General features: G+C 42.1%; 2 protein-coding genes across 4 annotated transcripts in view; both read left to right on the forward strand.

Annotated features, from left to right (window-relative positions):
• Positions 1-3,207, forward strand: part of ubap1 (ubiquitin associated protein 1) — a 12,130-nt gene extending 8,923 nt beyond the window's left edge. For all 3 annotated transcript variants that reach the window (XM_042058293.1, XM_042058294.1, XM_042058295.1), the window contains exon 7: positions 1-3,207. This exon is cut by the window's left edge and continues 314 nt beyond it. The gene's annotated coding sequence lies outside the window, so the exon portion shown is untranslated.
• A 1,251-nt stretch (positions 3,208-4,458) lies between these two features.
• Positions 4,459-25,029, forward strand: dcaf12 (DDB1 and CUL4 associated factor 12). The gene is made up of 9 exons (XM_042060312.1): positions 4,459-4,855; positions 12,042-12,338; positions 12,504-12,770; positions 13,841-13,901; positions 19,656-19,849; positions 20,235-20,300; positions 20,467-20,629; positions 21,242-21,429; positions 22,991-25,029. Exons 1-9 carry the CDS (start codon positions 4,796-4,798, stop codon positions 23,147-23,149), a joined length of 1,455 nt encoding a protein of 484 aa, XP_041916246.1. The 5' UTR covers positions 4,459-4,795; the 3' UTR covers positions 23,150-25,029.
• The last annotated feature ends 11 nt before the right edge of the window (positions 25,030-25,040 follow it).

The raw sequence follows: 25,040 nt of genomic DNA on the forward strand, positions 1-25,040 counted from the left end.
TTCCAAATGACCCCTCCCCTCCCTCCCCATGACCCCCCCCCCCCCCCCCCCCCCCCGGCTCTGTACGGATGGAGCGCTGCTGCGGGGTTGGGCCTGTCTGTGGACCTTGTCCTCGCCTGCCAGATCTCTGCTGAGAGGAAGGAGGGGAGGGAAGCGGAGGGAAAGCATCCCGCTCGTTTGTTTCTTGTCTCTTGTCTGTGTCTCTCGTCTGTCTGCCGTGAACCAGCGGGGAAGGGCAGGTGGCTCTGCGGACGCTGGGTGGCGCTGTTACGGTGGTGGGAGGAGGAAGGGTGAGGGGACACCTTCACTGGAGATACAGACTCTGAGGTGGATCTTCTCCGCTAACGATGCTGCCATCCCCTGCTGCTGCTGCTGGTTCAATGGCGTTCTGCTACCCAGACTGGAACACAAAAACACACACACACACACACACATACATACATACATACATACATACATACATACATGCATACATATACCTATTTACACACTCTTGTGAGATAACACAACAAACTTAGACAAGTTTAAAAGAAGTGTCCTTTCTGTTTTCTGCAACTGGCGGTTGGTTCACCTTTCACAGCTCCAAGCTGTTTTTGTTTTGGGTGGTTGCTTCATTTTCATTTGTTAATGTTTTTTCCACAAAACATTTATTTTAGCAGTCCTATGGAGGATCTTCATTGCCCTCTGTTCATAGGGAGACACCTAATGAATCTTACACCTGTGATGCGAGACGGCAGATTTAGCATTTTACTAGTGCCCTCTATTGGCTGTTGCATTGGAATGAACTGCAGAAGGCCAGAGGAACTTGGATTGACTGAGGTGTTTGTTGGACGCCTCCTTGAATAGTATCAGTATCGGCACACCCAGGCATTTAGACGCCCTTTTGTGAATTCAGCACGGACAGATAAACACACACATACACTTTGAGTCACAAAATGTTTATGTTTATTTAAAAGTATGTAAAAAGAAGTACACTGACACTTTAATAAAGAAGAAGGCGTGAACGGAAAAAAGTGATTGGGTATGGGTATTTGTTTTCATGTTTTGTTATTTGTTTGTTTTGGAAGGAAGGTGTTCCACCTTGTGACTGGATTTATGATGTGAGAAAACTGGATTTTTTTTTTTTTTGTGATAGACTAAAGGTATTATGATGGGGAGAGAGGGGATGGTACAATTTTGCAGAGTAGCCTAATGTTTGGATTCTAAAATGTCACAAGCGTTATCAACCATTCATTCTCCTTGGTCCTCTGGCCAGTATCTTGCAATGCCGATGGTCAAAAAAGCTGCCAAAATCTACCACCAGTTGAATTTGCAGTGTAATGTTCTCAATGACAGAAGGTGTAATCTGATGCTGTCATTTACTTCTGTACTTCAAGTGATCTGTGGTTGTTATGGTGTTTAGGAAGCTTGATAGACTTCATCACAGATGTTGGTTTGTTATGTTTTCTTTGCCCATTTCCTAACCACATCCCCAAAAAATGGCATGAGATGTTCCAAAGTGCATTTGTTCTGAGTGACCGTCATTGCGATTGAGTTGAACGCCACACCTGTCTTCCCTGCTTCAGCTTCCTGACATATCAGACTGCTCCCTGCCACACCTCTGACTCCACCTCATAATTCGCTATACATCTTACTCACTCCCAAACCCAAGACACCAATAGGCTGCATCTCAGTCCTGTTGTACACATAGCTGGTGCAGCTGGTTTGACAGCCACACCGCTCTATACACAACTCTGATTCATAGTATGTACTTCAGACTTGATTTATTTTTTACATACATACTTAAAAGAGCAGTATATTGTAACAACAGAACTGTCAATGAATGGCCTCCACAGATTAACCCCTTTTCATCTTTGTGTCTCTCAATATTTTTCTGTCCGATTTTTTTTTTTTTTTTGGTTCCGATCTTATACCTGAACAGAGCCTAACACAATGAAATTGTTTCTTCTTTGTGATGCTGTGTTTGAGAGACTGGAGAGTTGACATGTTAACAGGTGTGTACCCACTGAAAGTAAAGCACTTCCTCATTGACAACAATGTAATAGGACCAAACCAGATCTTACAATAGATTTCTAAAATGTCTGCATCTGGCTGTGATCATAGCATTGGGAAATCAAACACTTTAGTGTTACACTCCTTTCTAAAAGAACCATGCTAATTTTCTTTTTCTTCCAGACAATAAAATGATAATGGACATGTTGTGTGTACTTTACAGTAGAGTGCCAGAAAGGACCCGAAACGTAGAGACTCATTTAGCAGACTGGGTGTAGTGTTGAAAGTTCTGTAGTGTAGAGTGAGGTGATGGGGTAAAACAGGATGTGCCATTGTATTATGTGATCTTTGAGTTGTGCTGTTATATTTACCCAAACTCTGACAAACTTGTCGGTGGATTATCATTTAGGTCTCCCTGTGTCTCCCTTCTCACAACCCCAGAAAAAAGACAACAAAGGTGACTTCCCAGCAGTGCAAAATTTATCCATTTTAAAAATAGTAACAATGTATTGCTAAGCCAGGTGTAGTGGTGCACCTGTTTGTGTGTGTTTGATGTCTCACCATTTTCCACAACCCTGCATTTTCTGTTCCCTGCGGTCCGCTGCTGGCACACAATTCCCATCTCCCATCATGCCTTTGGCTGGTGTCACAAACCGAGTCCTGCCAGCAGGTCACTGCTTCGGATAACTATTAGTGTATTTTTTAAAAACAGTATGTCAGAACCCTGGTCTTTTTTGTAATAAGATGCTGATTTGTGGTTGGAGGTGGCATGGTGAACAGGGTGCTTATTCATCTAAAGCCGGTGTTACTGTCCTCAGCAGAAGCTACTGGATAAACTAACCATAGACAGCACAGCTTCTCTGGAGGAATTGCAAGGCTTTGTGGGAGTGCATTGCCGGCCTATTTTATATGTATAACCTACTCAATATCATCAGTCTGAAGCAAGGACTCTTGTGTCATATGTACACTTTAGTAAGTATGTGTGTGTGTGTGTGTGTGTGTGTGTGTGTGAGTGTGATTAACACAGCAGTGTATGGTTACTGGTCACTGGAGTGAGTGTGTGTGTGTTATATCAGAGTTGTCTTAATAATGATTGGGGTGGGTTTAGGGGTGGGCGGGGCAAGGCCCTGTTTATCCTGAAATGTGATTCAAATGTTCAGTTGTCTTCTGAATCATTGAACAAGTTCACCCTGATTAAAGCTATATTACTTTTCACTTCATGTGTCACCAGTTTTCATGTTGCTATTGTCATGATTGTAAGACTGTGATGTGGCGTGATCATAAATTAGTACCAGCATGTGTACAGACAGTTCATATGAATACAGACTCCTACTTATCCCATTGAAGTAGCGAAAGAAACATGTGTTGGGTGAAAAGAGGATAATTGTCAAAATATTCAAACCATAGATGGCTTTGGGGTGTCCGAGGACCCTATAATAACAGAGAGAGTGAAGGAGGAAACAAAAGCAGCTTTGTTCCATCGGCTGGTGAACCTTCGAGCAGAGCGAGAACAGCTCAGCAAAAAAGAAAAAGGGTTTTGCCCTGGTAGCAAAAGATTTCAGAGGGAAAGGCATATTTACTGTTTACTTAAAGAGTGGGGTCAGGGTAAAATGCTGACTGAAACTAGTTAGGCCTATGGTTAGTCATTTTGCTTAAAGGTTTCTGGTCTATCACACCTATACGGTGTTTCAAGTAATACACCATGGTTTGTCAACAGGTAACTGTTGACAAACAGTTCCACTTTGAAAAACTGCTCCACTTTGGTCTAATGAATTTTGTTGTGCTGCCCACCTACACATTTTTGACTGACTTTTGTCCCTATTTTCTGTATCACATTCATATATCTCATACAGTCAAAATGGATTGTTTGAATGGACAGTTTGGATGAAGGATGAAGCAACAGGACATGTCTTATGTCAGTGGGTGTTTCAGCATCCATGGACCTTGGTCTAAATTTGACCTATTGCTTAACAAGTAGGCTTAGGCCTATCATAATCATTTTTTTGCTTAACGTAGCCTTGACCTAATTACACCCACTGTAGAGGCTTTTAGACTTTGTTCATTGCTCTTCTCAGAGGAAAGGCCTGGTTGACGTTTATAAGCTCTGACTGAATGGCAGGCTGTTAACTGCTCTGCCCTGCTTTCTTCTGTAGTTGTGCCCTCATATTGCCTAATTGTCATGGATGAACACATAACTTATGAGCCTACATCCATGTTCAACAGCAATTGCTTGTAAGATGCCACAACAGTGGATGGATATAAGCCAGTACACTGTGTGTACATAGGTTACTGTAATATGTATATTATCAATCTCATATCTATGATCAATCTTGTTATCTATGATGTGTTTGATCATGCATATGACGTCAGCCAGTGAGCTCTCGTAACAGGGAACGCGCACGCATGTGCGTAACCATGCACATTCGACCTTGTTTTTGTTGATTTTTAACTTCACTGCGGCTGCGCGCGGCCTCTCCGTTGTTGCCGTTGGTGACGCGATTTGTGAAGAGAGAAAGATAGCCAGCTACGGAGGACGCCGAGAAAGAGCGTCTGTGCCTGGGAGGGGGAAACCTCTCATAACAGCTTCACCACTGAAGCTAAATATATCGAATGCATTAGCTAGCCAGCTTTGTTCGCGGTTCCGGACATAGAAGGCAGTCTACGCAACCTTCCGATCACCCGTTTCGGTCACTAGACGCTTCCTCTACACCAGACAGCCAAATAGCAAATCGCCATTATATGATCCAGTATACAGCGTCACTTTTGCCCTCCATGTGGGTGAGGGACCTGTGTGTGTCGGATTATGGCGAGAAAAACAGTTAGCAGGAAAAGGAAGGCAGGAGATCTCAAGGAACAACAACAGGTAGGCGGAAACCGGTTTGTTTTAGCTCGCTTATTGGCTAACATTACCTAGCCACATTAGCTGTAGCTAACTTTACGTTAGCTATCATGGCTATCTATAGCTGTGTGGCTAACTGGCTAGCAGCTAAGTGACACAGCTAGCTAACGTTAGCTGAGCAGCTATTATTTTGAACACTTTACGTTACAAACATTCACACTAATAGCTTAGGTTAACAAGTCGCTTCTTATGTACTATAAAACACGGGTAGGTTTATGTTATATTAGCAAAGGTAACCAACCGTTAGCTAGTTGTCGAAACGAAAACAACTTTCTTTTTCGCTAGCAAACCATACCCTAGCAAGATAGTCAGCCAGTCACCGAGACTGCCAGCAAGATAGCCAGCAACACCGCGCAAAACGTTATGGCAAAGACAGTTTGTTTTAGTTAATAACTATTAGGTATGTTATGTGTTGAAAGTGAATGAATATTATTTAATTAAAGTTAACGCCATCTAGCTACTGAAGCGTGTGAGTTCCAACTTGCCATATGTTTAGCCATGTTACACCGAATCGAACATGTAAGAGGCGTTGACGCTATCCCACATCTAACGTTGACTAGCTATGGCCTCGCTAGCTCGCTAGCTAGCTACCTGGCTAGTTGACGTTTTTGCAACGCTTATCAAATACCGTTGGGGTTACAGCGAAGAGAAATCTTACACTGGTTTCTCAAATTCTTTAACTGTTAAGCCACGATATTTTTGTGTATCAATTTGATTTTGAAAAGGAAAGCTCCATGCTTGCATGGAACTTCTTGTTGATCTGTAACCAAGCCCTAATTTACATCAGCCACCTATTAAGCAGGTGCAATATTGTAAGCTGAATTGCTTAACATTTGCCAGTTCTCTAGTGTGTCTTTAAACTTTCAAAATATTATAGTCTTTCTTAATAGATGGGTGTTACTATTGCCATTCAAATTGTTGATTTGCACACCAATGTTAATATGTAGTTGGCTTGTAGAGGTGAGAATTTGCTGTTATTTAGGTGATTGTTTTATCCATAATCGATAGATGATGGATACTTGGTCGTTTAGGCTATCTATTAATAATATGCACAATTTCAGGTTATTGTTATTATTATTATTATTATTATTATTATTTTCGTGTTTACCTTCAATAAGCATTTTTTTGGACATCACATTTAGGCTACTTATTAGTTTTTGCATTTGTTGAGAGTTATAGTGATTTACACATCACTAGTGTATGCCACAGGGCTGGCCAAAGTCTATCAAAATGATCTGTGAAGCCATGGAACTGAACTGGCTGTAACTTTGTGTCCCCTGTTCAATCATCACCGACCCAAAAAAGTAAATGGGCCCCAAATGAAGAACTTTCTTGTGTTGTACTTTGTGTCCCCTGTTCAATCATCACCGACCCAAAAAAGTAAATGGGCCCCAAATGAAGAACTTTCTTGTGTTGTACTCTGAAACCATCTGATAAAAGGCATAGGCACTGACACTGCCCTTAGATAATACCTTACAAGCAGTAGATCATACCTTACAAGCAGTGTTTTGGCTTAACCCATTTACTGCCAGAGGCGTATATATGAGGGGGTATTGTATTGTATAATTCTGTGGCAGTTAAAGAGTTAAGATGCAGTTAAGTTAACCTTATGTAGATTTTGTGTAAATGCATGTTCATAATTTTGCATACTTCAGCCGATTTCTCTGCACAATTCTTTAAGTTACATCTGCTAGGCCGTATGTACCATTTACGGAAGGTACATGCATACGGAAGGTGTACGAGTTATAAGGGTGGATGTAGGTGCAGGTTTTTTCTTATTATTTTTTTTTTGTTATTGAAAGGTGTTGCACCTGCAAGATATAGGGCCTACCCTTGCGCCAGCAAAGAATTTCATCCCATCATGTGGCTATTTGTGCAGCTCATATGAAATATTAGAATGGGGGGGTGTTCACACAGCTGTTCCACATCAAGATTTTGCTAAAAAAAAAACGTGAGGTCACCTACTGACTGATTAAAACCAAGATTAGCTCAAAGGATGACATCACTTCGTAGCATCTTTTTTATCCCGCACCTGAGGACCTAAGCTGCGGTTTATTTCCGGCCTTGTTCTCTCCTGTGGATCATGGCTGATTTAGCTAATCGAGGGCTTCAGTCTTATCTCATGACTCAGTTCAATTGTTTGCTTGACAGAAAGAAGCAGGCTTGAGATGTGCCTCTGCACCAATCTTTGCTGTTTTGACAGATATGAACACCTTGTCTGCTGCAGTCAGATGGCATGCTCATTATAGAAGGATGTTTTTTTTTTTTTTTTATCACAAATAGGTGCCTCTCTTTGTTACAAACATGATTTCAGTTCTGGATGCTCTGTTTGCATGTTTTGAACATTTATAGGACTTTTTTGAGGATTTAATGTTCAGTCCGAACAAATCTGATAAGATAAAATAAAAATTTGCTAACAAAAGCATTAAAATTATGCTCACTACTACTAGTCTGCACTGCCTGTCTGTCCTGTCCCGTGCACTAGAAGGATGGTGGAAAACAGAAGTATGCTGTTAGATTTGTCATGTGACCGTGACCACACAGTCAATCTCTCCCCTGCTTTGGCTTCCCTCAGAGTCGCAGACAGCTAATCAGGTTTAGGACGGCCCCCCGCAGTGGGCATAAAGCCCAAATATTTATATCACTTTGTAAGCTGACAGATGTCGCACAATTCGGGGCTGGCTTGGTTGGGGAGAGAAGAATGGCCCAAACATCTAACAGTCACTTCAAAGGAAGTGTGACCCCCAAATTCTAGTCAGGCTGTGCCTTTGTCAAAGAGCAATCCCAGATAGTTTGTTGTCTGCTCTCAATAAATTGTACTTGGTAATTGTCTACAGTACAGTTCTTAAGGTAATGCTCAGATTGCAGCTTAAATGTAGCTCTGTTGAATTTGAAGAAAAGTAGAGACGTATAATTGACAAAGAGGTTGCATAATTTCAATCCCAGTAGCCTATGATCTCCGCCATATTAATGTGATTTTCTTTTTGGATATGCTTAAATTGTACACTGAAATGGAAGTAAATGCTGGAATATCTGAGTGATTGACTATTTTTACATACCGGGTACACCCATGGTGGCAAAGGTCAACTTACTCATCGTCATCCTATCTATAAGTATGATTAGTGTTATTCATCATCTGCAACCAACTTGATATAAAGAAAATAAAGGGAACACTTTTGGCTCTTTAGCTTTTTAGTTGATTTTACGTAGCATACAACAGATTGCTGTGTTTACGAAATACCATCTAGTAATACATGTTCTATAATATATAGGCTAGCCTATAGAATATACTGATTTGTTATTTGTTGTAGATATCTAGAGACCTAGCCTAATGTTTTCTTGTCTGGATAGAGTACTGAAGTGTGAAGTAACGCTTCCATGACGGCAGTGTCACTGGATCTAAGCAAACTTTTGAAGTGCCATTGAATGGACATGTGGCATCATTTCTAGCTAATAAATTGTTTTAAATGTAGGCTATAGCCATTTAAACGTGTTTTACCTGCTAGGCAGCAGCTTAGCCATGTAACATGGACTCCCTGGCAGGTGTAATAGAAGGAAACAAAATTCCAGTGGATATTTCACATCTTATCAAAGGCTGGTGGCTGTTAAGAGTGACGTTTTTTACCTCAAAACTAAAGCCAAGACACGTCGGTGAATTTAAGGATTTTAACCACAGGATGTGAAGTTAAATGCTAGTCCCATTTACAGAGGAAATGCTAACACAAAGCCCTGTAGTCACAAAATTGTATCTGTTTGTATGAATGTGTGTTGTAGTATGTGATTCCTACAGTGCAAAAAAAATTTACTGACATCTTAGAAACGTTGTAAAAATATTTAAATAGATTAAGCAAGCCACCATTATGGTCACCATTATGGTTTGTTTAGATCCAGTGAAATTGCTGCCTTGACAACGCTACGTCATGGCTTCGGTACTCTATTATACAAAAGAAATTTGGGTTGTAGTTCTGTCAAGATCTAAATGTAAAATATCTAATTTAGCTGTACATTTTACAGGGCCTAGGGCCTAGGCATTTTTATATACCTTTCATTCATTCTAAACAAGTCTCATGTTTACCATGTCTGTTTGGCACCATTGTATCTTAAGCTTCAGCCTGACTGAAATCATAGTCTGCATGCTTGTATGCATGCGCAAATGTGTGCATACACACACACACGCTAAGACCCTGCCATGACCTACTTGGCAAGGTGGATATGGGTCAGTATGCACTGTCTATCGGACTGGGGGATGAGACTCACAGAATGGACAGAATAGGGTTTGTGTGTGATGTGTTTTTTTAAGTGTTTACACACACACACACACACACACACACACACACACACACACACACACACACACACACACACACACACACAGGATGCTCAGTCCTAAAGGGTGCTCAAGGTGTGTATCAGCATGACGTGAGCAAAATGGCCGCTATTGTCATCTGTCTCAGTTAAGAATGATTCAGGTGTCTGTGGCTGCTGTCTCTCAGCACCCTTCTTTGACTAAATTTTAGTTTTTTTGTTTTTGTGAAACTTCAGAATATTGAATCCAGTTGCTAGACATTGTAGTCTGATGTTTAATATAAGACACTAATTTGCAGTAATTTCACATTAAATTTAGTGTTAGCGTAGTGCCCTCTGAAATGCAGTGAGGATTGCCAGGGGTTTCATTTCCCATCGATATGTGAAGAGCGAGCTGTCTGTTATCATTGCTGGAAGACCATCTAATGACTCAGACATATCACTCGCCGGAACACCACCCACCCCCTCATCAGAGTATCCTGGTGGGTGGAAGATAACGTACCCCACCGTACTTCACTACATCAGGGTGAAGGTTCGTTGACTCAAAGCCAAGCTGACAACAGGGTCTTTGGCTGACCCCTGATAGATCAGGAACTTGGTCTGGAACAAATAACCAGGCTGTGTTTGGTATGGCTGTACACTTAAATCCTCCAGTCAGGAGGGGAACAGATTGCTATCTAGACCATAGCTTGCCAATTTCAAGATTGAACAACTGATTTGTAAATAGTACTAATTATGACCGCCGCGCAGCGGTCATATAGGTTTAGTCAGATTTTTTTTTTCTTTTTTTTTTTTTTTCGCATGTCAAAATTTCCGTCAAGGATTCCCGGGACACTGAAAGACCGGGGTAGACAAAACTTGGTGGGCATGTAACCCTATATGGATAGCATGGAACCATCGTTTTTCGTTTTGATCTGTAGCCCCCCCCCGGCTGGACTGCACCCCCCGAAAGGAGGGTAGGGCAGACACAGTTTTCTGTGAATATCTCGAGAACCGTAAGGTTTAGGAGGACCATTTTTTTTGTATGTTGATCTCAAGGGGCCATGTCAACCCATTCCATAACCACTCGTTTCATGTATAGCGCCACCTAGTTAAACACTAAAAAGTAAAAATGAGGTGTTGTAATCGCAGGTATCTGTGACCTAACATAGTCAAAACTGCACGAAATTGGAAGTGTAGGATCATTATGACACCCTCTGAATGCACACCAAGTTTCGTCGAATTCCGTTCATGGGGGGGCCACACAATAAATGAATTTGTTACTATACACCAACTGGCCTGTAGGTGGCCGGAGACAGTTTTCTGTGAATATCTCGAGAACCGTAGGGCCTAGGAGGTCCACCTTTTTTTTTGTATGTTGGTCTTAAGGGGGCATGTCAACCCATCCCATTACCACTTATTTCATGTATAGCGCCACCTAGTTAAAAATTAAAAAGCAAAAAATTAGGTGTTTTCACCACAATATCTCTGGCTGACATGGTCAAAACTGCACGAAATTGAAAGTGTAGGATCATTGACACCCTCCGAATGCATGCCAAGTTTCGTGGACTTTCGTTCATGGGGGGCCTTACAATAAAATAATTTATGTGTACCTTTAGTGACCGTACACCAACAAGGATTCCCGGGACACTGAAAGACCGGGGTACACGAAACTTGGTGGGCATGTAACCCCACATGGATAGCATGGAACCATCGGTTTTCGTTTTGATCTGTAGCCCCCCTGCTGTACTGGACCCCCCGAAAGGAGGGTAGGGCAGACACAGTTTTCTGTGAATATCTTGAGAACCGTAGGGCCTAGGATGACCAATTTTTTCCGTATGTTTGCCTCCAGGGGTCATGTTAACCAATTCCATGTGCACACATGTGCATAAACAGATACACACGCACACACATACATTTACAGTAATCATACGTATGACACATACTCACACAGTAGACATATGTACGCATGCATGCACATGCACAAACACACATACGCAGGCAAACACACAAGCACGCACATACACACACACACCCACACACACAAACATAAACGTGTACACGCACACATGCACACAATTCAAGAATTTCTCAGAATTATGAACAGGCAAGATGGAGGTGGGGTTGTATAAAATTAATTTTACATGTGAAATCTATGAACTAATCATGTTTTGGTACTTGTTGTCTAGCAGATACCAGTGAGAATTGAGTGTGGATAATGCAATTTAGTGAGACAGTTAGAATCATATAGGCCTTTCAGTGTGATTTATTTTTGTGGAAAAAATGTGTTGGACTGGGCGGCGGTCATATTTTGTACCTCTCTGCGGTACATCTAGTTTGTATGTTACTGGTCTTATCTTACATTGTGTTATATTGCTCTTATAGCTAAACAGACTTCTAGGCAAACAACCGAGTTCACTGTGGTTTTCTTAATGGGTACCCTATTACATTGTTACAAGTGTCCTTGTTTCATGATTAGGTTGAGAGGTTACATAAGGTCATAATCCAGTTTTAAAGGTACCTATTAAGTTAAAATAACACCAGTAACACTGTCAAATCTAATTTAAAATGCTCCTGGATATTGTTTAGCCTACTTTAAACCTATGTCCTACCAAAGGGCTCAGTTTTCCTTCTGTGTAAACGGACCTTAAGATGATTGAGGGGAAAAATGGTTCGTCGTCCATTTATGACTATATTAAATATGTCATAACTGATGTTTTGCTTCCATAAGATTAAGTGAATTCCATCAGTCTGAAGTCAACACCTCAAAGTGCTAAGTGTTTGAGTGTTTCCCCCTAGAAGTTTCAGTATTTGTCACCACCGGCCTGACCTTCCCTCTCCCTCTTTCTGTCCATGTGTTGTCCAGGTGGGTTGGGGCAGTACTGGTGCTGGGCAGAAGAGGGCACGCTTGTCGGCATGCTCGCGTCATGCGCAGCAGTGGTGGTGCTGCCGGCGCTCGGTGGTGTGGGCTCTGCGCGGGCGCGAGTTCCGGCCGCAACAGCAGCACGAGTGGGGCCTCCAGCGCAACCTGCGCGGCTTTGCTGCCGCCCGGCTGCCCGCCATCCTGAGCGAGCGAGAGTTCTCGCTTGGACGCCTCAACAAGGTGTTCGCCTCGCAGTGGCTCAACCACCGGCAGGTTGTGTGTGGGACCAAGTGCAATACGGTAAGAGTGTGTGTGTTGTGTGTGTGTGTGTGGGGAGAAGTAGTTGGGTCAGGGGTGAGATGTGGTTAACACTTAGTAAGAGCACTGATCTCTAAGTTTGTAACTCATTGTAGTAACACAGATGTTCATACAATGTGGTGACTACTGGGTGCTTTGTCCCCTCAGTTGTTTGTGGTGGATGTGCTGACGGGGCAGATTACGCGCATCCCCATGTTACTGGACCGGGAGAGGCGTGTGCCAGGGGCCGTGGTACGGGGCCTGCCCGGCTCCTTCATGCCCGGCTCGGGCTCCCCTCTGGACAACCAGCAGGGCTGCGGCATCCACGCCATTGAGCTCAACCCCTCCGGCACGCTGCTCGCCACCGGCGGCGACAACCCCAACAGTCTGGCCATCTACAGGCTGCCCACACTAGACCCTGTCTGTGTAGGAGATGTGAGTATCCACATACATTCTCTCCCTCTCTCTCTTTCTCTTTCTCTTTCTCTACAACTTCATTTTTCTTTAAACATTGTCTCCTGATATCCCTTTTTCTACATTTTGTACACTTTCCCTTCTGCCGCTGTCAAGGCTAAACAGAGTTTACTGTTGTGGTAGTATTTCGACATCTACTCACACATGTCTACTGTCAGTGTTGCTTACACTGTCCGGCATCTGTGCCAGGCAGGCCTTCAACTTTTGGCACAGCGCAAGCGATCTGTGGTTACCACAAGAGATATTTGCCATTTGTAAGTGGATCATAGGATTACTGTTAAGCCAAAAGGGAACTTTGATGTGGTAGGAAGTTGTGAAGTAGTTTGGGAAATAAGATGCCGCAGATAGGTAGGATCTGACTAATGAGGATATAATAAAGTTTCTCTGAAAGTGGATGGGCTATTTGGTGCTTTCGTACAGTGATGGGTGCAGTGATACCATGAAAGGTATTTGTCTACGTTTGTTGTTAATTCCACATGCATGATCATACCCTGACTATTTTTTCTGATGGTGCTTTATATTTTTTTATTTTATTTTAGCCATTATTCAGCCACTAGAAAGCCTGCAGCACAAAGATATGAGACATGTAAAATACAGGAATACCCTGCTAGTCCATGTTTTTTTCTTATTGCATTTGGTGTTCCAGCACTAATGTAAAAGAGAAAGAATAATGATAATGATAAAAATGATGATTATGCTATTTTTTCAACATTCCTGACATTAGAACTCTCCCATGCATTATGTGCTCTTAGTCTCAGTTCTCTACTTTTTGTCAATCTTGTCTTTTTACCATAATCTATCCATCTACTGTGTCTTAATGGCAGCTCAGACTCTTTCACTTTAAATAGCTATTTGTTCCTCACTCTCTCTTTCAATCTCTCTTCTCCTGATGCCATTGAATCATGATGGGGTGACATTTTGGTGAATGGAGGCGCTGTGCTTGGGGACAGTGTCACCCCTTATGATGTTATGTCCCTTTATGAGAGTGATGATCGGAATGTCCATTAATGCTCTCTCTTTCCCTCTCTCAGGATGGTCATAATGACTGGATTTTTTCCATTGCTTGGATCAGTGACAGCATGGCTGTATCTGGTAAGCAGTTTTCAGCTTTGTAGCTTCTCACACTCATAGAGATTTGACTTGACTTACAGCCTGTGTTTGTACTGTTACAAGCTGACAGTTATGGGAAATTATAGTAGTGGGAATTTCCATTAGTAGCCATCTGAGTGCATCAAGTATGAAAGTCCCTATGGTAATATGAATGTGATACTCTGGTAAAGCAGTGAACTTTGAACTGATGTTTGGTAATTGATGCAGTTGGAAAGCCCCTGGTCTGACTTGGTATTTGCACTATGAAACCTGACTTGAACTGGCAAAGGTTGTAGACCTGACACTTGCTGTTATAATGCATCCCTAGCAACGAAAGACTAATAAATGCATGCTTTTTTTTAATGTAATCTTGTGTCGTCTGTGCCTGTTTTTGTAGTGCGTATAAATCCATTTGTGTCTTACACTTGCCGGCCACTTTATTAGGTACACCTGTTCAACTTCTTATTAATACAAATATGTAATCAGACAATTACATTGTAGAAACTCTTTTTAGGCATTAAGACATGGTAAAGATGATCTGCTGGAGCTCAAACCAAGCATCAGAATTGGGAAGAAAGGTGATTGAAGAAGCGACTGAACCTGGCATGGTTGGTGGTGCCAGATGGGCAGGTCTGAGTATTTCAGCAACTGCTGATCTGCTTGGATTTTCACGCACATCCATCTCTAGAGTTTACAGAGAATGGTCCGAAAAAGAGAAAATATCCATTGAGTGTCAGTTCTGTGGTCGAAAATGCTTTGCTGATGCCAGAGGTCAGAGGAGAATGATCAGACTGGGTTGAGCTGATAGAAAAGCAACTGAAAATAGGAAGAAAGGCAACTTAAATAACCACTTGTTACAACCAGAGAGGATTAAAACGGAGCGAGAGGCGCAAACGTTCGACAATTTCCGCATTCGATTATTGCAAGGGGGAGGGGGGAAAATCCCCCTTTATGCAGACCAGAGTAAACCCTCGCTGCACTAATGTCAATGGAGATTTGTGGAATTTTACCAATAAATTGGTCATTATGTCTTTCTGGATTTGTTGAGGGTTTTTTGGGAAATTTTGTCATAATCTGTAAGTGTTTGGGATAATTTCAAGCCTAAAAGTGTAATTTTTTAGCGTTCGGATTTGTAATAAAATAACTTTATCAGACCATGCTGCTGCCATTTACTGTCCGGTTGTTAGCATGCTAGCTAGCCTCTTAGCTAAGCTAACATTTTAAACGGAGAAGTGTAATTTCTTTGAAATGACAACTAGCTGAATAACATTACTGACATTAGTTAAAGTGGATAGTTTATACTCAAGTGAATTTGCAACCGTATATTAAGTTTTTTTTTTTTTTTTTTTTTTTTAAAGTATATTTTTTTGGCCTTTTTATGCCTTTAATGATAGTGAAAGTGGAGAGTGACAGGAAGCGAATGGGAGAGAGAGCAGGGGTGGGATCCGGAAAGGACCACGGGGCGGGAATCGAACCCGGGTCGCCGGCGTACAGTGCAGGTGCCCCAGCCAGTTGCGCCACAGCTGGGGCCAGTATATTAAGTTTAAGCGATGTCCTTCAACTACTAGTCACTTGTTGGCGCATAGCTGTATTGCCATAGCTACTCCCATCCACTTGTATAGCATTTTAAGCTAGCGTTAGCTAGCTAGCTAGCTCGGTTCACATGACTAATTAAATTATTCATATCATGTCCTTAAGAATGATTAATTGGTATCGTACATGATTATGGACAATAATACTGTGAACACAATTATGTTTATCTGTTCTTTTTGCTTATTAAGAGAGAAAGTTTATTTAGTGACGTAGGGTGACACTCCCACTTATGCAGACCGGAACTGTCCCGTTTTGCTCCCATAGTAATGAATTACGTTGCTCTATCTTGCTAGTAATCAAGGATCTTTGTTACAACTGAGGCATGCAGAAGAGCATTTCTGTATCTCTGAGGATAGTTCTCTCTTTATGGCCACAGTGTACACATCTACTGATGGCTATTTCTGGCAAGATAACATGCCATGTTTCAAAGCTTGAATCATCTCCAACTGGTTTCTTCGACATGAAAATGAGATCACTGTACTCCAATGCCCTCTACAGTCACCAGATCTCAATCCAAAAGAGCAGAGGTTTTCAACCAGTGGTCTGCGGCCCACTGGTGGTCTGTGAAGGCATTGCTGGTGGCCCCTGACCATGGATTCAATTAAGTAGTGTCATTGGGGAATCACTTTTTTTTTTCCCAGTGGTGGTCATCAGGTTACGTCCTTAGTCAGAATGGACGTCCCTGGGTCACAAGCAGTTGAAAAGCCTTGCAGTAGAGCACTGATGAGACTGGTGGAACTGGAGGCTGCACTGCATATGTATACAGCTGACAGGGCTCTCATGGGTCATGGAATTTCTGAAATATCATGGAATTTTCCAGGCATGAAAGTCAGGGGGAAATCATTTTTGGGGCAAAGTCATGGAATATCAGGGAATTTTATTGTAGCAGTTTAAAATTCACTTGCCAAAATACATTAATATAGTTATATTTCCACACAGAATCGGTGTATGTCTGGTTATTAGCTTTACTGCTTGCTTGAGTAGTTATGGTTAATCCAACTTTGTTTATTCAATGCCCACTTATTCATCTCCCGCTTTAAAAAAGTAAAAGATCCTTGAACGCTACGCGGCTGCTCTCAAATATTTGGTCGGTATATTGTACCATTCATTATAGTGTTGCACGGTGTATCGATACTAAAAAAGTATCGCGATGCCTTCACGCAAAAAACGATAACGATTTTCAACGTTTTTAGAATCGATACTTTATTAAAATAATAACGTTCTGTGTTTGTGTGAACTGCTGCTCTCACTGCTCCTTGCACGCATCTAGGCAAGTGGGCGTGTCAAGCAGGCAGCTCTGAGTGAGTGAGTGCGCAGCCAACGTCAACATAGTTCTTTGCCGACAGTCCTCGGCCTTGTGGATAAAACAAAAGGTGAAGTAAAATCTGCAACTATTTCGGATACATCGCGAATAGTGAAGGCAAGCCATCAGGTACACAGAGGCCCGTTTGTAAAATATGTTTCAAAGTCATTTAAAAGCAGTAGGCTACGCATGGAACTTGGCTAAACACCTCGCAGACATATCCCAACATTTTTAAAGAGTTCAAAAAACGACAGGTTAACGAATATGCTATAGAAAACACGACTACATGGTTAGTGCCAAGTTCTTCTCTTCTGTTTTAGTCTAGCCTAAGTGAAACGAGTATATGGTTCTCTGGGATAAAGCGAACCTTCCTTCATCGATGCATTTTGACGAGACATAACGAGCTGTAATCATAGGGTGCTAACGTGATGAAAGCGCAATGTTCACGCCAGAATAACATTACCATAACTTGTAAACAATCTATTTCATGTTCGGTCAGTACTACTGGTAATATTTGTCATGGCATGTAGACTGCAATTTGTTTAATAATTATTGGCCAGATGTAAGATAGGATACCCGAAATGCGCTAATTAAATCCCACGGCATATAATACCACCAAAGCGTGTTGAGTCCTAATAATAATAGCGGCTTATTGTTACGTGGTAGCAAATCATGTTATCAAAGAAATAGACGTAATGTAGGAATGCACACAGATATATTGCAACAGGTAGGCTAATGGTGTAGGCCTATCTGACGAAGACCTGAGTGGTTATAATGTCAGTACTTGTACACTGGGCGCAAAGAAGACTATCCTCACATTTTTACCTTTGCAACTGTCAAAGAAATCCCATGAACACGGGAAGACCTAGGGTAGCCTATACTGTACATCAGATGGCCTAAAGATTAGGCCCCTCTGCATAGCATTCAGTGATTTGCATGCAGTAATTTCAACACTGACCTTGATCTAGCCTAGTTTGGCTATTTGAAGCTACTTTATTGCCAAAACAACACAATGTAAATGAACTATAACAAACAATAAAGGACTTAATCACACAAAGTAGGCCTACTATTTTACTGACTATAAAAAATGATAATTATGTAGGAAGTTTAGAACCCAGAGTTGACCTGCACACTACAAAAGTGCACCGAATTCAACACAAATGATTCAGTACACTTGGAGGAGGTATGAGTCCTTTCTTTTCCAGATATCTTAGGATTTCGCCGTAGTATCGTTTCAGTATCGAGCATCGTGATATTTATGGCAGGTATCGTATCGAAGTCATAATTTTGGTATCGTGACGACACTAATCCATTATATAGTAAGTCATGGAAATTCAGTTTTGTTGTCAGGGAAACAAATATACTAGGGCTGTTCTAGGAAATATCGATATATTGTATTGCCACTTGCGCAATATATCGTATAGCCATTGCTGCCAAATATCGATATGTTTTTATTATAGCATTAAGGCCCGTACACACAAAGTCCGATTGACGTTAACGTTAATGCTTGATGCTTCATATCCTAATGAGGAACTCTAATACGTGGACGACTTTCTGTGGACCTTAAGGTAAGATAGTAACTGGTGTCATTAATGGCCTAGTTTTTGCTTTGTGTTGATCATTGCCATGCAAGCTGATCAATTGTAACCACCCATGTACTGTAGGGCTGGACGATATACTGAATATATTCGATATATCACAATTTGCTGTACGTGAAATACATTTAAGTGTTATATCAGTCTAATATTTCAGTCATCATTGTTTTAAGCGGGAACACTTGGTTTGGCGTTTCGCATCCCTATCTCTCTCCACTTGACCTCTCTCCCTCCTTTCAGTAACAACGTGAACAATGCGCATCACACACTCACTAACCAATCCTGAGCAGTCTATTCAGAAGAGGGTGTGATGTCTAGGTGTGGACCAGAAGTAAACTTTCAGTTCAGCAGCAGCGGTAGCGTTACTGTCTATGGTTAGCATAGGCTAGTGTTGTTCAACAATGAGCTAGGTTAATAGAAGATGGAAGCAGTTACGATTTGGTTTCGAAACGAAATAGCAAGGGATTTTGAAATAAACTTACAACGATATCCGTGCATTAAGGCAGAAGGGCTACCTATGTGCACGTTTGACTGTTTCAAAACGACAGCGCAAATGCTTTTCTTGTGCTAAATGTTTATCTATGCTTCCTCCAGTTTGATTTTTTTAATTAAACATATGACATATGCACATTGAGGCAGACTCCAGCCTGTCTCAAAACAAAAATGCAACAGTGTCATTTATCAACCACTGACCGAACAACTAATAAAGTAATGCACCACACCGGGTGTAAGCCATCATCATTCATATGGAGAGATATCGGTGACCGATTGAAACAAACTAAAGTTATTTGGAAAGTTAACTAAAGCCCTGAGCGTACCCTACAAGTTGTTAGAGCTGTTTTCAGCTCTATTTTTTCATTTTCCATAAAAAGTATTGCAATATATCGCAATATGTATTGTATCGCAATATATCGTGATGTATTGTATCGTGACCCATGTGTGATGAGTATGGCATTGTGAGGTCCTTGCCAATATGCAGCCCTACCCACTAGCAAAGTCTACCAAATAAATTTGCCGGTAAGTCTATGGCTCTCTTTGAAATGAAAAAATCTGCTGCCTTTTAAAATAACAAAACAGGGGAGCAAGGCAGCAAGTGCAGTCCCGAATAGCGGTCGTTTGTGAACGCAGCATTGATGTATCCTTCATGTTTCCTACTACCCACAGTCCTTGCAGTAATGGCGAACCACTGCCTTCCGTTTCGAACAGATCCTATATCTGTGTGTAAATGTAAAAGTTGACCTGTGACTACCTTTGTCTTCCTGTCAGGCTCGCGGGACGGGTCCATGGGCTTGTGGGAGGTGTCCGATGACGTGCTGAGTCAGGCAGAGAGGCGGCAGGACGAGGAGGGCGTCCCCGGCTACACCCACATCTCCCACCGCGCACTCAAGGACATCCCCAAGGAGATCACCAACCCCTACAACTGCAAAGTGCGCGCCCTGGCCTTCAACAATAGCCACAAGGTCAGTGTCCCCCAATAACAGCTAATGCCCTGCTAAGTCAGCCATAACCTCCTGTAGAGGATGGTCCCATAACGGTTCTTGGTTCCCTGTTCTGTCCGATAAAAAAATATCTAGTGATTGCCTATTTCATGTGGACAACTGCAGATCTCTAGTGTAGTTATTTGGCTGATTGAATTTAATTTGGTGTGTTATAAAGTGTCAGTGCATATCAGTTGTGATATAATTGTTCACGTGACCAAATGATCATGTATTCAATCTTCAGGGATCAAACATATTGATAAATGTAAACCTTATCTATACTGTGAATTCCATTGCTAAATGACAAAAGTGATGCATGATTTAAGTTATTATGAGTGTTCCCTTACCCTCCATTACCTCTCTTCAGGAGCTTGGTGCTGTCTCACTAGATGGATACTTCCATCTTTGGAAGGCCGAGGACAACCTGTGCAAGGTGTGTGGTTGATGTACTTTCAGCATTGTGTGTTGATGGTGCTCTATATTGCTCGAATGTGCATTCTGACACTTTTTGTTATTGTATTAGATGTTGTTTTTAATTATACTTTATTGTGTTTAGTCTATTCAAGTGTGGCTCTTTTTACAATGCATCTACTCTATAGGAGCTCTCCACAAAGTTGCCCCACTGTAAGGAGAATGTGTGTCTGGCCTATGGGATGGACTGGTCAGTGTATGCTGTTGGCTCTCAGGCCCACGTCTCATTCCTAGACCCACGCCAGGCCTCCCAGAACATCAAATCTGTCAGCTCCAGGGAGCGCGGCAGTGGTAAGATGGCATATGTGCTCCAAAAAAGGGCACACGTACACAATTACAAATGCACTTTGAATAGACATGAGGGCACAATAATTATGTTACCAATGCCACCATGGCAAAACCTTTTATTGCACCCGTTAGGATGGACATGAATTGGCTTCAATGTCAATGATCACTTTTCTTACTATTAAAGCCAAAGGAGGTCATTGTGAGGACCATTGTACACAAGTACCTGTTCCCTTCCTGTGGAACAATTAGCCCTCTTGCTAACACAAATAAATTGGTGAAAATAAAACCCGCCACAATTAATGGGTATGTGTATCTGGCTAAGCGTGTTGGTGTGCACAAGATCGCCCGTCATGTTGTGAATGGATCAGGAACCGTTGTCATTTCCTGGATAAATCAGATACACAGGGTCTGTTCCAATCAGAAGATATCGCCTTCCTGTTTGAACAGAGCCACAGACTCAACCTTTGAAATTGGAGTCTAGCTGATACACCGTTCCCACAGATATCACACCTTTATTACTTTCATGTTTTCACTCGTGCTGTAACAGACATTTTCAGATATTGTGCACTGCACACAGCTCGATGAATAAGGTGAAATGACGTGTGTGTCTGGCAGGTATTCGTTCTGTGAGCTTCTATGAGCATATTGTGACAGTGGGCACAGGCCAGGGATCACTGCTGTTCTACGACATCCGTGCCCACCGCTTCCTGGAGGACCCAAACTGCCCTGTGGGCTGCCAGGGCAGCTACCGCAATCGGCCAGGAGAGAGCATCCTGAAGCTCACCACTGGCAGGGGATGGCTGGTACGTGTGCTTCCCTCCATCACTCCCTCCCTTTCATTATTTTACTCCTAAGGCCATTCATGTAAGGACATGTGTGTAACTGATACCTTTAACCTGACACACTTTATTAGTCATGTTCATTGAACTATAGTTACAAGCATCATTGGTCAAGGTATATGTATGTGTATGTATATGACATCAGTTATGCGTCTGTGTGAGATGTGGCTTATTGTACAACGACCACCAACCCCCCCCCCCCCCCAACACACACACACTATTTTGACTAGTGGTTATTTTGGCATACCACTTGTTTTTCCTGAAGTGTAATATGCACTTCAGTGATCTGTTATTCAGAATTCCATAACTGAGCAGTCAGAATGGAGCCACGTAATAACACCCTCTAACCACTGTAGAAAGACTAGAGCATTTTCAAATACTTGATCCTGATGGATAGGGTTGGAAGATTAGCGAATTGCGAAGACCACACTTAATTGTGCTGCTCACGATTCTGGTTACTTGGGAGTATTTTTTTTTTTACTTCCTGAGGCAACACGATGAATAAGTACCAACATTTTGAAAAATGTCTTATTAGGCAGTAGTACAATTGATGTGTTAGAAAAAAGACAAGCAGAAGTAATGCTGGTCTTATCCAAGAAGTAATATTTCTGTCATTTTTAAATATCTTATAGTGAATCGAAGAAAATCGCAATTAGATATTTTCTCCAAATTGACCTGTCGCTAAGCGCCACCCTTAGAACGCTGATGAGCCAATGACAGTCCAGCCTCAACTTAACTCGGACATCAGCTCGGACAACTCCATAGGAAACAACAGGGAGGAGGCATAAAATGACAAATTAATGGTTATTTATGGAGTTTATTAACTCAAAAAACCCCGACGGATAACCATGGTCAAACGTTTTGCAGGGGGACGTGTAATACTGATAGCCGGTACCCCGAGAGGCTAGAAAACGGGTATATTTTCATCAACAGTAGCCTACAGGACGTCTCTCGCGTTTGCAACAGCTCGACGTAATGTAGGCTACTAAGCCAACAACGTGGGCACAGGTTCCCTGTTAAATCCCAAGATGAAAATGCTCATTAACCAACTACTATATTCTTAGTACATCAAATATTAACGTAACCTAACATATCTTAGTATCAATCTTCCACTAGCTAGCTAGCTAGCATTAACGTCAGTGGTTTTTGCACAGTGATTTGCACGGCTACTCGCCACAACTGCTTGTCACCTTGTATGTATTCTAAAGTTTTGAATACACCCCTCCATAGCATAATTAAGTCCCTTTTGATAGCTTCTGGAGGAAAGTGAATCCTTTTTCGACCAAAACGTCCTCAAAGCCTGCTTTCATATACTGTCAGCTGCCATTGTCCACAATGTATTTCTAATCAAATCTGGTTTGTTTGTCCGAGTTTTCACACGGTAACAATGGGGGGCGGAGCTTAGCGACAGGTCAATTGTTCAGCCCTGCTAATGGGCTAGATGGGTTTCTAACTTCTTTTGTTTGGCATTGGAATATTTAGACAATTGAATTCACTCTTCATCTGTCCTCCCACCTTCTCTTAGAATCACGATGAGACGTGGAGAAGCTACTTCTCCGACATCAGCTCCTTCCCCAACGCAGTGTACACGCACTGCTACGACGCCTCTGGCACCAAGCTCTTTGTAGCTGGCGGGCCCCTGTGCTCTGGCCTGCATGGGAACTACGCCGGCCTCTGGAGCTAGCCTCTCCCATCTGCCCCACTCTCCCTGTACATCTCCCCGTCTCTCTCTCCCAAGGACCCCTCCCTCCCCCTCTTTTGCACGCACACATACATACATACATACATAGATACATACACAAACCCTCTTTACCCTCTCACCCCCCGCACACGCGCACGCCTAGCCACAGATGGTGCTCACGGGCCCTCCCTCGTTTGCCTCACACTTTGTTTTTCCATGCCGAATTGTCAAGCTGCTCTCGCATCGTGTTGGCCAGTCAGGATCATGCTCGCCGCTCCTCAGCGCTGGAGTGCGCCTCTGGCTCCTGCAGTCGTCCGCCCCCCTCTTCCCCCTGTTCCACCTCTTCCGCAGCTGGGAGAAACTGTGTGTATTTGTGTGTGTGTGTGTGTGGTGTGAGTACTTTGAGCAGGATGGGTTCCTCTCAGGAAGGCACACCCCAACTGATTGTGAGCGAGCAGGATGGTGGAGACACCCGTCATCACCTTTACTTGCCAATGATTCTGTCGTTTTTTTTCCCCTCATTTTGTTTTTGTAATAAACAAAACACTAAAGATATATTAATCATTTAAGCCACACCCAGGGATTTGAAATGTTTGGTTTTTGTTTTAGTCCGATTGTTTTAAAAAAAATATATACATATATATATAAATATCCCTTTTTTCCCCAGAGAACTTTTCTCCATTAGTGGTTGTGTCCAGCTATGTTTGAAAGATGCAAACAGTCTTTACTATGTGTGCATGCCTGACCTTTTGGAGAGGCACCTGTCCAAACCTCTGGCATTTCAGGCTCTGTCTGTAATGGACTGATACAGAGAGACTGAGAGGAACAAAGGGGATGGGGAGAAGAGGAGAGGAGAAATACAGACATGTGGGTGTCCATGGAGAGGATGGGGAGAGAGCTCATATGGGACCTTGGAACAGAGACTCAGATGTACATAAGGAAAGCCCAGCGAAACTGCCCAGCTGTATATGGAGGTGACTGTGGAACCAGCCAATCAAAGAAAGAAAGACGTCACAGAGCCAATCAAATTGTGGGACTCGTTTTTTTCCCCCTCTGATGACGGAATGAAACAATGACTGTTAAGCTCCTTCCATGTCCCACGCCGTCTCTTTGCAGATAATCTTGCAGAATGCTTATTTTATTTTAAATTCTAACTTGGGACGGTTTGTGTGATTTAGCATTCACTTATTAGTAATACTTTTTTCTCCCCCAAATTCTATTGTTCCTATTTATTTTCTGAATTCAATCAGCATAGCTCACAGCCCAGCTGGAGGTGCATTTGGTGATCTTTTCCTCCTTAGAGGGGGAAAGTGGCCATGTGTCTCCACCTCCCCGTTCCTCCATCTTTCTTTTACTCTTCCACTCCCTTTGAGCTGGTTGAGCAGTAGTGAGTGACTCTGTTGCCTTTCTGCAGTCTTTCTGTGAAAGACCAAGGCAGGCTTATGTTTTCATTTTGATTTTCTTTTTCCCCAAACATGGAATTTTTGTATAGAGTTTCCATTACAATGTTAGAACAGCAACAAATGAATATGATGAACACGAGTACGATCATATATATATATATATATAAATAATAACCATCACTTTAAAGATTTATTTTATATATAAATGTGTATGTATAAGTATTTGGAAAAAAAATGGGGGAGTTGAACAATATTGTCAAACTGTCTGAGGAAGTGTGTGTGTGCGCGCGTGTGTGGACTAACCTGTCGTTATTTAGGTGGTGCCCTCTTTTTTTATACACACTTCATGAATGTTTTTACAGATACTGAGTCAAAGGTATTGTACATTAGCAATTTCAGCATCAGGAAACAACTTATAAAAAACTTAAGGGGGAAAGAAGATAATGAATAAAATTCTATTGATGTATTTTTTTCTTATTTGAACCTGTTGC

The sequence above is a fragment of the Alosa sapidissima genome, chromosome 13, assembly GCF_018492685.1.
Source record: "Alosa sapidissima isolate fAloSap1 chromosome 13, fAloSap1.pri, whole genome shotgun sequence".
NCBI classification, from domain to species: Eukaryota; Metazoa; Chordata; class Actinopteri; order Clupeiformes; family Clupeidae; genus Alosa; species Alosa sapidissima.